General features: G+C 46.0%; 1 protein-coding gene and 1 long non-coding RNA gene across 6 annotated transcripts in view; one reads left to right on the top strand and one right to left on the bottom strand.

The window, feature by feature from the left end:
* The window catches only part of syt7a (synaptotagmin VIIa), a 960955-nt gene that overhangs the window by 18011 nt on the left and 925181 nt on the right, over positions 1-17763 (bottom strand). For all 4 annotated transcript variants that reach the window (XM_072466354.1, XM_072466351.1, XM_072466353.1 and 1 more), the window contains 2 exons: positions 13290-13404; positions 10490-10689 (listed from right to left, as the gene is read on the bottom strand). In XM_072466354.1, coding sequence (XP_072322455.1) covers positions 10490-10689; positions 13290-13404 — 315 coding nt within the window. The remainder of the gene's footprint in view (positions 1-10489; positions 10690-13289; positions 13405-17763) is intronic.
* The window catches only part of LOC140384551 (uncharacterized), a 137403-nt gene that overhangs the window by 79117 nt on the left and 40523 nt on the right, over positions 1-17763 (top strand). For both annotated transcript variants that reach the window (XR_011933082.1, XR_011933081.1), the window contains exon 4: positions 7421-7555. This is a non-coding gene — a long non-coding RNA (uncharacterized lncRNA). The remainder of the gene's footprint in view (positions 1-7420; positions 7556-17763) is intronic.

Genomic DNA, 17763 nt, shown 5'->3' with positions numbered 1-17763 from the left:
CGAACAGAAACTCACCGTCATGCCCTAGAGCTTCGACTGCGCTATTGGCTTTGGCTTTTCGCTGATAGAGCCATGTAGCTGAGGCACAAATTCACTGATCTAGGTGACCAACATACTGACCCTGATACTTCATAGATTATCATAGAATTTACAGTGCAGAAGGAGGACATTCTGCCCATCTAGTCTGCACTGGCCCTTGGAAAGAGCACTCTACATAAGCCCACACCTCCAGCCTATCCCCATAACCCAGTAACCCCACCTAACCTTTTTGGACACTAAGGGCAATGTAACATAGTCAATCTACCTAACCTGCACAATGTGGACTGTGGGAGGAAACCGGAGCATCCGGAGGAAACCCACACAGATGCGGGTGAACATGCAGACTCCACACAGACAGTGACCCAGGCCGGGAATCGAACCTGGGACCCTGGTGCTGTGAAGCTACTGTGCTAACTAACCACTGTGCTACCATGCTGCCTATCTTGACATCGTAATCCCATTGAGATTGGGAGAGTTTTGGACACATTCATGAAATGTGCCACCTCATCAAAGGCACTCCTGCAGTTTCTGATCTGGCATACTGACTAAGCTGCACTTGCACATCAACAATGACTGGATGCCCTTCGGCCTGTAACCATACCAATTGGAGAAAGCACATTCAAGGCTTTCATTGATGAGCTGGCAGGTGCAATATCTGGGCTTCCTTAATGGTTGCCTGCGTTTTCCATTCTCACCTACCTCTCCGTCAATGTTCAAATGGAGCAACTATATTGTGAAGCCAGTGACTCATTAAAGCACAACAAAAGGCAGTGGCTCCAATTGCACTTTCTCAAGGAATTCTTCCTCTTTTTTTCCCTCAGCTCTGACTCTATTTTAGTGTTGAAACACTTTGCAGTTTGAGTGCCCCTGAAAGGACCCCTTAGTCCAGCTTTGGGCTCATTCCACACTGGTTCTGACCCCTCTATGCAGAATATTTACTAGTTTCAGATTTAATAACCCCGATAGTGTTCGGATCCTTCCAATCTTCCTGGAACCTCCCCATCTCAAAGCTTTGTGCACTGACACATTATAAGGAGAATCCCCCTGGGAGGCTTTTTCCCCCATTTACAGGCTGCAGTTGCTGCCCATAATCATGACCAACACACTTGCATTCCAGTACCAAGCCAGACCGCTTCATGGCCACCGACTGTAAGACCATGATCACATCTGGCCTTATCCCAATTGAGCACATAGGCCTTGTCCCTCCCTGTAGCGCGACTATGCTGTGTGTGCCATGCATAGCCCTGCAGCATGACCCATAAAGCCCCAGGACTACATTTAGACTTTCATTCTGATTGAGGTCCGCAAATACCAATTTCTTTAATCTCTCACTCCGATCTCTTGGCTCCAGACCTGTCTTTCATGACTAATTGCATGATCGCAACACCATCTCCCTTCTACTCCTCCATGAGTATCTGTGCAAGCCAGTTCCCTCCTACCACCCTCCTATTGCCTTTCATTGAGTTCTCCCATTCCTTCATGGCTGATCACAACACAGTCTCCATTCCAGCTCCATGTGTCTCTGTGCAACTCATCCCTTTAATGTCACATTGACACAACACAAGCAACTCTTTTCCCCCTCCCCCAAGACAATTTCAGAGTTGCTTCCATCCCCTCCCCTTCGATTCATATAGTTTGATTCCTGTTGACGTCATATTTAGAAGGAACGTTTGAAGACAAAAGGTACTGCTGTATCGTCAATTACCACGAGACGAGAATGGTGAAACAATCGAGGCTTTATTGCACAAGATGTTGTGCACCTGGAACCAGAATGGGAGCAGGCAGGAGAGCATACACTTTTATACGTCGCCTGCAGGGAGGAGCCAGCAGGCTGGGATTTACTGTGGTACCAGTAATACAGTGGCAGTACCATAATATATGCAATGTGTTACCAGTGGTGTTTACCACATTCATTCCCTGTTAAAAAAAAAGTCCGGCGGGGTGAAGAAAACATTACAGATTGAGTCTGTCGGGGGATCTGACCCTCCGCTGCGATCCCCTCAGTCCTGTTGGTGATGTGGTCGCCGATGTGGCCACCTGCGACTCCGGGAGCGTGTTGTCCTCTCCTTCGTCACCCCTTAGTGGATCCAATGGGGGGACGGATCCTGCTGGGGTGGGGACTGCGGGGAGGTGCGCTAGAGGGAGGGTGCGTGGCGCAGGGATGAACGCGGCAACTGGGGGGGGGGGGAGCGGTATCAGGTCACGGGTTGTGGGTGGGGACCCACTGGGTGCCAGGTCCCGGAGGGAGACTGTGTCCTGTCGCACGTCGGGGTGTGCCACATAAGCGTACTGTGGGTTCCCATGGAGGAGGTGGACGTTTTCAACCAAGGGATCCGATTTATGGCACCGCACATGCTTCCAGAGGAGGGCGGGTCCAGGAACTGTCAGCCATGTTGGGAGCGAGACCCCAGAGGTAGACTTCCTAGGGAAGGCAAACACACGTTCGTGAGGGGTCTCATTAGTAGCGGTGCACAGGAGCGACCGGATAGAGTGGAGCGCGTCAGGGAGGACCTGCTGCCAGCGGAAGACTGGGAGATTTCTAGACCGAACGGCCAGCAGGACGGCCTTCCAGACCGTCCCGTTCTCCCTCTCCACCTGCCCGTTTCCCCGGAGATTGTAGCTGGTCGTCCTGCTCGAGGCGATGCCCTAGGTGAGCAGGAACTGGCGCAGCTCATCACTCATGAAGGAGGATCCCCGATCGCTGTGGATGTAGGTGGGGAAACCGAACATGGTGAAGATGCTGTTCAGGGCCTTGATGACTGTGGCAGAAGTCATGTCGGGGCATGCGATGGCGAAAGGGAACCGGGAGTACTCATCAATCACGTTGAGGAAGTACACGTTGCGGTCGGTGGAGGGGAGGGGCCCTTTGAAGTCCATGCTGAGGCGCTCAAAGGGGCGGGAGGCCTTCACCGGGTGCGCTCTATCTGACTGGTAGAAGTGTGGCTTGCACTCTGCGCAGACTTGGCAGTCTCTGGTTACGGTCCTGACCTCCTCAATGGAGTAGGGCAGGTTGCGGGCCTTGACAAAATGGAAGAACCGGGTGACCTCCAGGTGGCAGAGGTCATTGTGGAGAGCCCAGAGTTGGTCCACTTGTGCGTTGGCACATGTACCGCGGGACAGGGCATCTGGGGGCTCATTGAGCTTCCCCGGGCGATACAAGATCTCATATTTATGGGTGGAGAGCTCGATCCTCCATCTGAAGATCTCGTCGTTTTTGATCTTGCCCCGCTGCGTATTGTTAAACATGAAGGCAACCGACCGTTGATCAGCGAGGAGAGTGAATCTCCTGCTGGCGAGGTAATGCCGCCAATGCCGCACAGCTTTGACAATGGCTTGGGCCTCCTTTTCGACAGAGGAGTGCCGAATTTCGGAGGCATAAAGGGTGCAGGAAAAGAAGGCCACGGGTCTGCCCGCCTGGTTGAGGGTGGCGGCCAGAGCCACGTCCGATGCATCGCTCTCCACCTGAAAGGGGCGGGTCCCGTCGACTGCGTGCATCGTGGCCTTGGCGATGTCAGCCGTGATGTGGTTGAAGGCCTGGCGGGCCTCAGCCGTCAGGGGAAAAACTGTGGGCTTGATGAGTGGGTGGGTCTTGTCTGCATAATTAGGGACCCACTGGGCGTAATATGAGGAAAAACTCCAGGCATTGTTTCAGGGCCGTGGGGGAGAGGGAGTTCCAGGAGGGGACGCATGCGGTCAGGGTCAGGCCCTAGGACTCCATTTTCCACTATGTAGCCAAGGATGGCTAAGCGGTTGGTGCGGAACACGCATTTCTCCTTATTGTAGGTGAGGTTAAGGAGTTTGGCGATATGGAGGAATTTTTTAACGTTTGCGTCGTGGTCCTGCTGGTCATGGCCGCAGATGGTGACATTATCTAGGTACGGGAAGGTGGCCCGCAACCCGTACTGGTCAACCATTCGGTCCATCTCTCGCTGGAAGACCGAGACCCCATTAGTGACACCGAAGGGAACCCTAAAGAAATGATAGAGGCGGCCATCTGCTTCGAACACAGTGTATTGGCGGTCCTCCGGGCGGATGGTGAGCTGGTGGTAGGCGGACTTCAAGTCTACTGTGGAGAAGACTTGATACTGCGCAATCTGATTGACCATGTCAGATATGCGTGGGAGGTGGTACGCGTCGAGCTGCGTGTACCGGTTGATGGTCTGACTGTAGTCAATGACCATCCTGTGCTTCTCCTCAGTCTTCACCACCACCACTTGAGCTCTCCAGGGGCTGTTGCTGGCCTCAATGATGCCCTCCCGCAGAAGCCGTTGGACCTCCGACCTGATGAATGTCCTGTCCTGTCCTGGGCACTGTACCATCTGCTCCTAGTGGCGACGGGCTTACAGTCCGGGGTGAGGTTTGCAAAAAGTGAAGGTGGATCGACCTTCAGGGTCGTGAGGCCGCAGATGGTGAGGGTGGGGCAGGGGTCTGCCGAATTTCAAAGTAAGGCTTTGGAGGTGGCATTGAAAATCAAGACCTAGTAACAGGGCCGCGCAGAGATGGGGGAGGATGTAGAGCCTGAAGTTGCTGTACTCTACGCCCTGAACGGTGAGGGTCGCGACACAGTACCCCCGGATTTGCACGGAATGGGATCCGGAGGCCAGGGAGATTTTCTGGGTGACAGGGTGTACCGGGAGGGAGCAGCGCCTTACCGTCGTGGGGTGGATGGAACTCTCTGTGCTCCCGGAGTCAAAGAGGCAGGTCGTCTCGTGCCCGTTAATCTTTACCGTCGTCGTAACGGTCGCGAGGTTGCGGGGCCAAGACTGATCAAGGGTGATGGAGGCGAGCTGCGGAAGATGTTGGGAGGTCCCGGGCTGAACAAGGGTGGTGAAGGTATCAGCGGGCAGTGAACGGCCAGACGAACAAGGGTCCTGAGGCGCGGTCCAAAATGGTGCCGAACTTGGCGCCCACGGGCCGCACGTGGCCGGTGGTGGAGAAGATGGCGGCGCCCCTGGATCGCACGTGGGGGGTGTAGCAATGCCGGGCCTGCCAAACGGAAATGAAGTGGCCCTTCTTCCCGCACCCGTTGCAGGTCGTGCTCCGCACCGGGCAGCACTGCCTGGGATGTTTGCTCTTGCCACAAAAATAACATTTGGGCCCTCCGGAGTTGGCTGGCTGCCACGCGGCGCAGGCTTGCGGTGTGGTCGAGTCGGCAGCTGGTGGGGCCCACAATATCCACGAGGGTGCCGTGCGGTCGGAGGTGTAGGCCTCCAGATTACGGGAAGCCATTTCTAGGGAATTAGCAAGCTGCACAGTCCCTGCAAGATCGAGCGTACCCCCTTCCAAAAGTCGCTGGCGAATGTACGTGGACATAATGCCCGTGACATAAGCGTCTCTGATTAGTAGTTTGGTGTGTTGGACTGCCAAAACTGCCTGGCAGCCACAGTTCCTACCGAGAATCTGTAGAGCCCGCAATCGTCCAGAGTCTCCCCCAGAAGTTGCCGCATGGTGGCCAGGAAGTGCCTGGCGTACACTTGATTCACCGACTTAATGTAGTGTCCCTTTAGTAGTGTCATCGCTTCTGTGTAGGTGGGCGCATCCCGGGTGAGGGGAAAAACTTGAGGGCTCACCCGTGAGTAGAGGACTTGAAGCTTCTGTGGGTCCGAGAGTTCTTCAGTGGCTGCTCTGAGGTAGCCTTCAAAGCAGGCTCGACAGTGCTCGAAGGTGGACGTGGCGTTGGCTGCGTGAGGGCTCAGCTCCAGGTGATCAGGCTTGATTAAGATGTTCATCTTTTAAAATCTTGTGCAATAAATTGATGTACTGTCAATTACCACGAGACGAGAATGGTGAAACAATCGAGGCTTTATTGCACAAGATGTTGTGCCTCCTGCAACTGGAACCAGAATGGGAGCAGCGCAGGAAAGCATACACTTTTATATGTCGCCTGCTGGGAGGAGCCAGCAGGCTGGGATTTACTGTGGTCCCTGTAATATAGTGGCAGTACCGTGAAACATGCAATGTGTTACCAGTGGTGTTTACCACAGGTATCCACTGGCTTAAATGCTTGCATAAGAGGGAATTTGTAGGAATAGATAGTGTATAAACAATGCGTGTGAATTTATAACCTAATGATTACAAATATCAGAAAGGACAGACACACAATTAAAAGCTACTCAAAATGGCTGTTAGCTGAGCTGACAATACTAAAAACACAAAATGCCTTTTAGCTGAATTAGCCACATTCCTGAACAACCATTAGCTGGGTTAAGTTGCAAACTGATATAAACAACATCATTTAATTACAGACAGTAGAGATAGTCAGGATGACGTGGATGATTGATATTAAGGCATTGAATGGGAAACAGACATGGGAGAATCTAGGGAGTACTTCACCAGTGAGTAATAACAGTTCCACAGAACAAGGAGTGTTATGTATCCTCGCCAGCCCAAGGTCTCCAGATGCAGACAGAGACAGTTAGTATGTGTAGAAGGGACTTTAGTTGGCGGATTAGCTGCCTTAATATCCTGTATTCATTTTAACTGGCTGCTTGACTATATTTCATGGAAATAGGCACTTGGCAAAGCATGATGGATATTTAGCCTTATTTTTTAGTCAAGAGGTTTTGTATGAAACAGTCAGAAGGTCATACAATGTAAACAAGCATACAGGTGCACACTGTTTTGCTGACAGCAGACAATTATTATTTTTCTTAGGCGAGCAACTCAAGGCCTTCTCGTTTTTTTTGTCTTTCTGCTTATCTAAAGAATGCATTTTGTCCGAGATATTGCTGACTGTAACATATAAATTGCTTGCCTTACCTCTGTAGAGGGGGGACATTTGGAATGACTTTGGTCTATCTAAACCCCCACGAACTTTGTGTTAAATAAAGGACCTTTTGCGAAAACTCGAAGTGCTGACTATTATTTTCTTCAACAGTATGAGTGACCTCTTCATGAAGTCAGGGGCTGGTAAGGTACCAACCCACATTACGTAACGTCAAATTTAATTGGATATATAACTAATGTGTGTAATCTATAATCAATATTATTGGACAAAGTCCAGCCGAAATGGGCTGTGTAGCTGTTTAGGAAAATGTATAAGAATGGATGTATTCTTTTGTTCGGTGGTGGTCTGGGTCTTTAACAGACGCCACCTCCCCTCCGGCGAAATAAACCGTTTGATGTGAGGACCAGCCCTGAGCGTTGAATGGTTTCTTCAAGATTCTCTCCCACTAACAATTTCCATCTACTGTCTTCTGTGTCTGTGTTCCAGTCTTCCATGTCAGGCGACAGCTTCCCCACCACACCCAACCATACTCCATTGTCCCTCATGTCTCATCATTCTCCCCGCTCTTCTCCATCCCCACCATATCTCATTGATCCCATCTTTCTATTAACATTTACACCATCCCACCAATCGCAATGCTGCTCTCTGTTTCAGAATACAGCTCGACCTGAGTCCCGCAGTGCACGTTGTGTGCTGTCCTCCCAGAGTATGGAGAACCAACCCTACCGCCCCATCATTGTGGTGTCACACTGGCATTGCTGAGAACACGGAGCAGCACTGTTACAACAGGTAGGCTTTGAATGTTTCACTCACCTCAAAAGTCCAAAACGAAGTGAGAGTGCACAGTTGTACACCACTTGTATCCAGTCGCGATTCAGACCAGTTCAATTTCCAACTGGCGTGGCACGTAATTGGGAGGGGGAAGCATCATTCAGTGGAGCAGTGTTTTAAATGAGTATTCATGATATACTAATACCTTTCCCGATATAGATAGTCAGGAAATTAGCTTCTCTCAAAAGTCCACCATGAAAGTGGTGAGGGGAAAATTCAGAATTGATTTCCTACCAGCGGGACTCTGACATTCGGCCTCTCTCTGAATTTTCTGCTCCCACTGGCCATGAAACCTACTGCTGGCAGGACCGGAAAATTCCATTGTATTGAGGCTGTGCTGGAATTTGGCAAGTGCTATCTGTGGTATGTCTTCACCCTCTCAGTTTGCATGGCACCTGTATTTGCCCTCATCCAATATTACTGATCATTCAGAAATAATTTCATTGCTGCTTATTGGACTCTGCTGTGTGTAGGCTGACATACAGTATCGATGATAGTGTCACAGCATAGGAGAGGGGAGACATTTTAGAAAATAAGCTGATGTCCAGAGATGGAGGGGGGCAGGCGGCTGTCAAGTACAACATCGGTGAGTTTGATGGTGCCAATTAGGAAAGCCGAGGGAGTTTAAGGCATTGACATTTGTATTGGTAAACATTAGAAATAAGGTATAGTTTTAAGTGGGTTTAATTTAATATTCCTGTGCCTGGAAAGGTAAAACCTGTAATTAGATTCATGCTGGACAAAGGTGTTTGTGTGTGTGTGTGTGTGTGGGGGGGGTGGGGGGGGGGGGTAAGCTACAACTCAATTTCTATTGTGGTTAGAGAGGGTTATGGTGTGGAGAATAAATAAAAGGCATAACGTGCAGGGGTTGCTTAGCAACTGGGGCCTTGTAAAGTAGAAAAGCTTCCAAGTTTTTAGTTTAGTTACTTTGATTGCAGTTGAAGATAGGTAGAGAAAGAGAAGGTAACTCTCACAGTTCTGCTCAAAGCAGTTGGTTTTTAAGGCTAGAAAGGGAACACTTCTCTCAGCTTTTCTGGAAGAAAAACCATACCATCATTAAGAAAACAAGTGCAGTGATCTGTAGAGCAGCTAGTTAAGGAAAATGGAAAAATGAGAAGTTTCCAATAAGACTGAGATTAAAGATACTATAAGAAAGAACTTCAGTTGGTTGAGATGCCAGAAGGTTATCTGAACTGATTTTCAGGTTTGTGAGGTTTACTACAGCCTGTTTAACGTAAGTTGAAATAACTATGGAAATCGATGGTTGGATCTCAAGTGTCTGTGTAAAAGCAGTTAAGAAATCTAAAAGGTGTTGTAAAATCCTGGACTGGATTTTCTGTTAAAAGTGGAGCAGAAGCTTGGTTAAAAGTCATTTGGAAAATCTTGTCTGGATTTTGGAATGCAAATTGCTTGGGGAAAGTATTATTTTAAGATAACATTTTAAAGCATGTTTTGGGGAGTGGAGTTTGGAAACTCGCGTGATGATCATCTTGGGGGGTGGGGGGGGGGGGGGGTGCTGAGGAGGCATCCACAAACAATCACTTAGGATTCAGAGCAGAGTGTATTTGACCAGTCATGTTTTGTGCTTAGATGGAATTTATTGTGTTCACAAGACCATTGTAGCTTCAGATGTACTTTGCACTCCATGTTAATGGACATTTTGAAAGTCAAAACACAATCCATCAGAGTCAACATGGTTTTACGAAGGGTAAATGATGTTTGACTAATTTGCTGGATTCTTTGAAGATGTAAAAAGTCAAATAGATAATGGGGATCCTGTAGATGTAGTATATCTGGACTTCCGGAAAGTGTTTGATAAGGTGTTACTCAGAAGGTTAATACACAAGGTTAGATCACATGGAGTTAGGGGTAATTTATTAGCTTGGATAGAAGACTGGCTGATGGATAGAAGAATGAAAGTCAAGATAAATGGGTCATTTTCTGGAAGTGCAGCACATAAATAAAAATGAGATGGGAGCCAAGGCAGCTCACCTTCTCAAGAGCAATTCGGGATGGGCCTAGCCTACAACATCCACATTCTATGAGGGAATATTGAAAACAAAAGATCACAGAATTAACAGTGTGGGGATGGAAACAGAAACCTAATGGCAAACATTCTAGGGGCTGGTTTAGCACACTGGACTAAATCTCTGGCTTTTAAAGCAGACCAAGGCAGGCCAGCAGCACGGTTCGATTCCCATACCAGCCTCCCCGAACAGGCGCCGGAATGTGACGACTAGGGGCTTTTCACAGTAACTTCATTGAAGCCTACTTGTGACAATAAGCAATTTTCATTTAATTTAATTTCATTTCTCTGGCTACCATTGTATAGATAAGTAGCACAGCTAACAATGGAACCAAATGAGGGCAGCTCCACTGAACTGAACAACAAAGGAAAAGCATGAGGAGGACTAGATGGTCAAAAGGAAGAGAACAAGTAAACAAGAATGTTTTGGCGCTGTGACGGGAGGAAAACCTGATTGAAAAGATTTAAATATAACATTGTAAAAGATGGTCACGTGCTTTGAAGATGACAATAGGTTCATGAAGTTTGGAGATGAACAGTAATTTACAAGGCTCGAGGGCTCAAGGATGGATTTTTATGAGAATGGAGTGATGACAGCGGTTTTGATGCTTGAAACCAACTGAAAAAGTTTCCATTTGAATGTCCTCGGCAGCTTAGAATGTTGCGAATTCTAAGAGAAGCAAATTATGTAGATTATCAAACTGCCGTCGAATTGGTCACATTAAAATGGCACAAAGTGACTCAGGGACATAAGTGGCCTTCTCAGAACAGCTCATTGTGTAAACGTCTACCCACTTTGCATGAAACCAAGACTGTGATGTCAATCTTCGAACAACACTTAACATCAATTGGTATTTTGTACAAACCTTTCCAATAACATCGTTTCTGCTCAGCTTGTCTTTATCCATCACAGTGATTATAATAGTCGTCTCTCGCAATATCTCTGTCGGTACATCGAACACAAAAGACTCATTAAAGATGGGGTTTAAACACCGCTTCATCACAACTGTCTTCTTCTTCTCCACTTTCTTGTCTTTGTACATGAGCCAAACTTTGACGTATGGATCTGCAAGAAAGGCAAATCATAAAGGACACGATAATTAGTCTCAATTGTTTATCTTAGTAATAAATACATGGCATCTATATTGAGTCCTAATGTTGCCTCCTTGATATGGCAATTGAGGAAAACAAACATAATACTGAAGAAATTCATTCAAAATCAGAGCAACCTGACTCCCTCATTTCTTCATAAATGAAAACTGCATCCAATTATATTAATCAATGTAATCAATGTAAAGGAAACCTTTCTTTCCACTCTGGGGCTGATGCTTAAACCCAATTGAGATTAATAAGATTGTCTATGTTGAATGCCATCTGTTAACAAGTCTAGCAGGCTTATTTCACCTTGTTCCAAATGCTGACTATTGGGACACAATCTTCCCAAAAGAGAACAAAGTCCCAGAGTGAGCGTGTTTAGCGGCGCGTTTCTCAGCACTCGCAGTGCCGAAAAACACATGGCTATTCAACGCAACTCGCTTTCAATAAGTGGCCTAAATGTTTTTCATAAAGGGGACCTCTGCTCGCTGGAACTCCCTGTTGTAGCGAGAGATCGGGGTGTCATTTTTAAATGGCATCCCGCCTTCCGAGGCCACGAAAAGAATAACTTAGTGGCACTACCAGGCTGGCAGTGCCATGGTTCCAGGCTGGCACTGCCAGGCTACCCAGGTGGCATCAGCAGTGCCAGGGCACCACCCTGCCCAAAGGGCATGCAGCTGGGGGCCTCCAATCCCCTTGGAGACCCCCGCGAATGCCGTTCCGTCTGGTCCCCATTTGTGGGGGCCAGTACCAAACAACGCTTGCCAGAGGTCTCTGCGGCAAACTGATTGAATCCCAAAGCCTCAGGTACCTCGAGAATCTGCACGAAGAGTAAGGTTTTCTGTCGCACTTTAATATGCAGATTTTCTGAAAAGTGATCCCGCCCATTGTGGGTGAGATTCCCCTTGCAACATCTCGCAAGATTGAGTTGAATCTCGCAAGGCATTGCGATCCTGGAAGATCCTGGGAGCAGGATCTCCCAGCTTTCAACGGCCCTGCTGCCCCGCGGCGAGATGCTTTCCTGGCGCAGCATGGCCAGAGGATCGCGCCCTGAGGAACTGATTGTGATTCTGCATTAATTGCCACGAGATAGCATTGATTTTGAGGTGCAGTTTTGAGGTGTCACTCAGGCCAAAAGCATGGTGAATTGCATGATAAATAATAACAAGGAAGGCCACCTGGCCAGAAAAATCCCAAACTCCCTCAGCTTTAATTCATTCATTAACTGACATACTGTCAATTAAATTATTCCTACTCCATCGTGAAGTCCAATCCAAATATTGGTCATCCTTTGCATGAAGAACTTTCTGATGTCATCTTATATTTTCCAAAGTTTAAACGTGCCCTCTTGCCTGATTGCCTTATTTAACTTGAAGTAGTTCCAGATTTATCTTTTTATGCCATTTATAAATGGTATTATCAATCTTAAAAAAGGCCTTCTCCCAAGAATCATCTTTTCAAATTTAAGCATCTAACATTCTCCAACATTTCCTCATAACTAAGGGTTCTAATGCAATGGATCGCCTTTCAGCTCCTACCCAAGAGCCTCCAATATCTGTGTGCCATGGGATCACAGTGCTCAAGGTGCAATACCTGGGGAGTTGTTTTAGATTGTGGTCAGGAAATATTGGAGTAGAAATTTGATTTCACTGGGAAAACTTAAAGGGTGTAAAATGGGTGTAACATGTCCCGCCAGCCCAGGTCCACAGGATGCCTGAAGGACTTCAGGGTTGAGCTATTTTGCAGGTGGAAGCTATTGACCACCTAAAACTGAATTTAAGCTCTTTACAGATCTTAATATGGGGTCTATTTTAGGAACTCTGTGGGAAACTGGATATTGAGGAACCCAGCGTTTGATCCATGCCTGATTCTTCAGTAACCACTACAGCCTCAGCAGCAACTGCCAACAAAAAAAAAAGTGTAATATTTATTATTTTAATTGCGATGTTTAAAATGACTAAAGAAGTTACCAGTGAGATTTCCACTTGCAGGGAGTCTCGACAAAGGGGTAAACTTTAAAATTAGAGTTAGGTTGCTCAGCAATGATGCCAGCACCCCCTTCTTCACACAAGGTCATTGAACCAAGGTGGCAGGGGCAGCTAAGATATTGATCCATCATGAGCTCTCTGAATTAATAGGTTGAAGGGCCCAATGCCCTATTCCTCTGTTGCTTTTGAGCCAGGGGAAGCAGGAATTTTTCTTAACTCCAATGTATCTCGACTTGAATCACCTCCGCCTGTTTTCACCCCATGTGTTGCAGCCTTAATGCTGCCTTTGCTCTCCAAATAGCAAATTTCTGCCCTGTTGTACTAGCACTACAATCGGGTCTTTACTCTGAATTTGGATGGTGAATACTTAACCTAAAGGTGTCTGATGCAAACTATTCATCTCAACAATCAGGAAACATTTCATTTCCAGAATTGACTTTCCTCAACTTGTGCACAATATTTATCTAAATTTATTTAAAACAACCTTCCATTTCTGTTAAATTACAAATGATTCACTACCTGCATCATTATACATTGGGCTGGATTTTACAGCTACAAATTGGTATAAATATCTTTCACCTACCTGATGTACCTCCTATGTCCATGGCTTTCAGATTCCTTGCCTTTATAATGTTCACAGTGATTGTATTGGCAGTTGGATTATAACACAATGACAAGAGAAGTTCTCCTCGACGCCCCTGGAATAACAGAATCAAGTTCTGAGTCACTTCTGAATTACCCATGGGATAAAGGTGTCAGGGAAGTAGTTTAAACGTTTATCCTGACACCCAGTCTAATGTTTTGACAATGCTACTAAATTTAATGGTCTTCTGTTGGTTTGAGGTACCATTTCTGAATTTTATCTAGGCCACCTTTTAAACAGTTGAGTTTGAATTTCTGCTAGTGGAGCAATTGACAGTTAAGGTTGTGAGGAACTGGTGTTGATGACTTTAATTACTTTAAAGCTACTGTAAAGTCAGGGTTCAAGGAATTGCATTTTGTTTTAATTACACTGTGCAATTGAGGGTTTCTTTGTCCACTTAGAAGAAATAACCAGAAGGTATGAACTCAGCAGCTTGAACTTAGTATGATGTTATATCTTTATGCAAAGGCTTATATATTTTAATAGGTTTTAGTTCTCTAAATGCTTTAATTGATTAACTATTTATGCAGGGCAGAACATCTGTATTAGAGCAAAACCTTTTTGCTGACATTATGGTAGGAAGTGTTACTAACATTTGTTCTTCATGGCTTAGTATTCATGAAATGGGTTACAATATGTTGATTTGAATTGTTTACAATAGGTTGTAGATGTAATATTTCTGTACAACTGATGTACATCCATTAGGATGTGTAATTTGTCACAATGGAATGTACCTCTGGGAAGCCTTGGAATAAGGGCTATAGACATTTGTCTTTCATTGACATGACTCTAGTTACGGGGAGAGGTGAAACCCAATGACCCTCACCATAAGCCAATGAGGGTAATTTGGATAAAGGGATGAGGAACAGTCAGAAATAGGAAGAAAAATTGGAAAAGCAAAGTCTTCGTTGGCACAGCTTCACCATGCCTTCTGTAATTTAAAAAAAAAAATTTAGAGTACCCAATTCATTTTTTCCAATTAAGGGGCAAATTAGCATGGCCAATACACCTGGCCTGCACACTGATGCGACCATCAATTCACTCGAAGACACGTGGAGAAGTAAACCGTGGTTTTAATCAGCTTAGAACTGAGCCTGCCTGTGACCGGTACAACACTGAAGGCGGCCCCGCAGGTCAGCAGCTCTTATACTTCCTGTAAAGGGGGTGGAGCCATGGGCGTAGCCCGTACATGCCCCAACATATCCCTTGTGGGTGAAGCCACACAATGGCCCATAGGTAGAGCCCACAGGGTTAATAACATAACACAGTGCACTGGTGAATTACCAGTAATTATACATTCACCACACACATCTTTGGGTTGTGGGGCCGAAACCCACGCAAACACGGGGAGAATGTGCAAACTCCACACAGACAGTGACCCAGAGCCGGGATCGAACCTGGGATCTCGGCGCCGTGAGGCTGCAGGGCTAACCTACTCCGCCACCGTGCTGCCCCATGCCTTCTGTAATGTGTTTCTTCTGAGAGACAGTTAAATGTAACATCAGTTCAGAGATGGAAGAAGAAAGGCATTGTCTGTGGAGAAAGGCAATACTCCAGGAATTCTAGGGCCTTGAGGGATAAGCAACTTCCTTGTTCTCTTCACTGCCCCTTGCCAAGTGCATGCAACATCTTGCTTAATGAATTCCACTTGATTAATAAGTGCTAGTTATTTGTACCTTGTTAGGTCGGGCAAAAGTAAGGACCCAGTTGTTAGAAATTAAGAATTTTGGAACTTAGATATTTAAGTAAAAGCTTTTTTAAAACCTCAAAACCCTGAACATGAAGTGTTACGATTCATTAAGTCAATGCTATGATAGTTTATATCTGTCATCAGAATCTAGGAAAAAGACTTGAATTTTGCTCCCAGCTGTCCATTACATTCTGAATTTCAGAGGCATTGTATTTCCAGGCTGCTTATCACAGTGGACACCGATGACTAGTGCATTTTGTATTGATGATTAATAGTGGTGTCCATGCTGAAGGGTTAAATACCTTCAGTTTAATCACTGCAATTCCTATTTTTCAATTGGCAAAAGGGATCTGCAACATCCTCAAACCAGTAAACACGAGAACATGAATTACGGCTTCTCCACCATTGCAATGTTCTTTCAGTAATAAGCAGAAGCCCTAGCCTAGATTTTGAGCTGGGGTTCTGGTATGTGGCTCAAAATCAGTTTCTGACCCAGAAGTGACAGTGTTATCTGCCAAGTAACGAATGATGTATGAAAGAGAATTTTATAACGAGGGAAAAGCTATATGATTTCTTTAGCATGGCGATAACCAGAAGCAAAGTCTGCTATAGATGCCTTGAGTTATTAGAGTCTCAGTGTGAAGGTGAGAATTAAATCTATTTTCATAGGTGAGGAAAAGATTGAAAGGGGTAATGACCTAGAAGACATAGTACAAATGGTAGAAGTTCATGCAATTTAACCAATATTCACAAAGTTAGACATGAAAACAACATTCAAAAAAAACTTCAAGTGAGTCCAGAAATTAGAAGAAATTAAGTTCTTACATAGACTAAAAAGAAAATGTCTTGGAACTAACAATCAGAACACCTAAAAGCATTCCAAACAATCCATAGGCCAATATGAGACATTTCATGACAGGAAAGAAATACACAAAACGTTTTTCAATGGCATCAATTACGAGAGGAATATTGACTAAGACAGAGAGAGAGCACGCCTCCTTATGATTAGAACCCTGGATTTGTAACATTTAACCGTACAGACAGGAAAGGCCTTGGTTTAGTATTTCATCCAAAGGATGCCACATTCAATAATATAGCATTCCCTCAGTGCTCCACCAGGTTATACACTCAAAGACTGGTCAAGAGTAATCAATATCACATAGGAAATCCAGTTAAGAACAGATGAAAAGTTACAGGGATTTTTGTAGGCACAGAATCGTTCAAAGCCTCTGTTACGAGACTTTAATGGATTGGATTTGGATTTTGTTTATTGTCACGTGTACCGAGGTACAGTGAAAAGTATTTTTCTGCGAGCAGCTCAACAGACCATTAAGTACATGATAAGAAAAGAAAATACATAATAGGGCAACACAAGGTACACAATGTAACTACATAAACATCGAGTGAAGAATGCAGGGGTGTAGTGTTTTAAAAAATATATATTTTTATTCTCCTTTTTCACGTTTTCTCCCACATTTACACCCATCAACAATAAACAATAATCAGTAAGATATGTCAATCCCCATAATAACAACGATCCCATCCGCCCACCAACCCCCAAACCTCAGCCCACATGTTTACATAGACAAATGACAAAAAGGAATCAGGGATTACCCGTAGTCACCCTTAATCTACACAGCCCCCCTCCCTCCCACCCACCCCCCCAACTAATGTTCGATGTTATCCAGTTCTTGAAAGTGCATAATAAATAGTGCCCATGACTTGTAGAACCCCTCCGAGCTTCCACTCAGTTCGAACTTAACCTTCTCAAGGGTCAAGTATTCCAACAGGTCCCCCCGCCACGCCAGGGCACTGGGTGGGGAGGCTGCTCTCCATCCCAGCAGGATCCGCCAATGCCAGGATCCCTCAATGCCAGCAAAACTAAAGAACTGGTAATTGACTTCGGGAAGCAAAGTACTGTACACACCCCTGTCAGCATCAACAGGGCCGAGGTGGAGATGGTTAGCAGTTTCAAATTCCTAGGGGTGCACATCTCCAAAAATCTGTCCTGGTCCACCCACGTCGATGCTACCACCAAGAAATCACAACAGCACCTATACTTCCTCAGGAAACTAAGAAAATTCGGCATGTCCACATTGACTCTTACCAGCTTTTACAGATGCACCATAGAAAGCATCCTATCAGGCTGCATCACAGCCTGGTATGGCAACTGCTCGGCCCAGGACCGCAAGAAACTTCAGAGAGTCGTGAACACCGCCCAGTCCATCACACAAACCTGACTCCCATCCATTGACTCCATCTACACCTCCCACTGCCTGGGGAAAGCGGGCAGTATAATCAAAGATCCCTCCCACCCGGCTTACTCACTCTTCCAACTTCTTCCATCGGGCAGGAGATACAGAAGTCTGAAAACACGCACGAACAGACTCAAAAGCAGCTTCTTCCCCACTGTCACCAGACTCCTAAATGACCCTCTTATGGACTGATTTCATTAACACTACACCCTGTATGCTTAATCCAATGCCAGTGCTTATGTAGTTACATTGTATATGTTGTGTTGCCCTATTATGTATTTTCTTTTATTCCCTTTTCTTCTCATGTACTTAATGAACTGTTGAGCTGCTCGCAGAAAAATACTTTTCACTGTACCTCGGTACACGTGACAATAAACAAATCCAATCCTTCGGGCGATCAACGAGGCGAAGGCTATGATATCTGCCTCCGCTCCCGTTTCCAACCATGGCTGGTCCGACACCCTGAATA

This window comes from Scyliorhinus torazame, chromosome 10 (genome assembly GCF_047496885.1).
Source record: "Scyliorhinus torazame isolate Kashiwa2021f chromosome 10, sScyTor2.1, whole genome shotgun sequence".
Classification (NCBI taxonomy): domain Eukaryota; kingdom Metazoa; phylum Chordata; class Chondrichthyes; order Carcharhiniformes; family Scyliorhinidae; genus Scyliorhinus; species Scyliorhinus torazame.
Note: the sequence above shows the minus strand (reverse complement) of the source record. Positions and strands in the feature narration are given on the sequence as shown.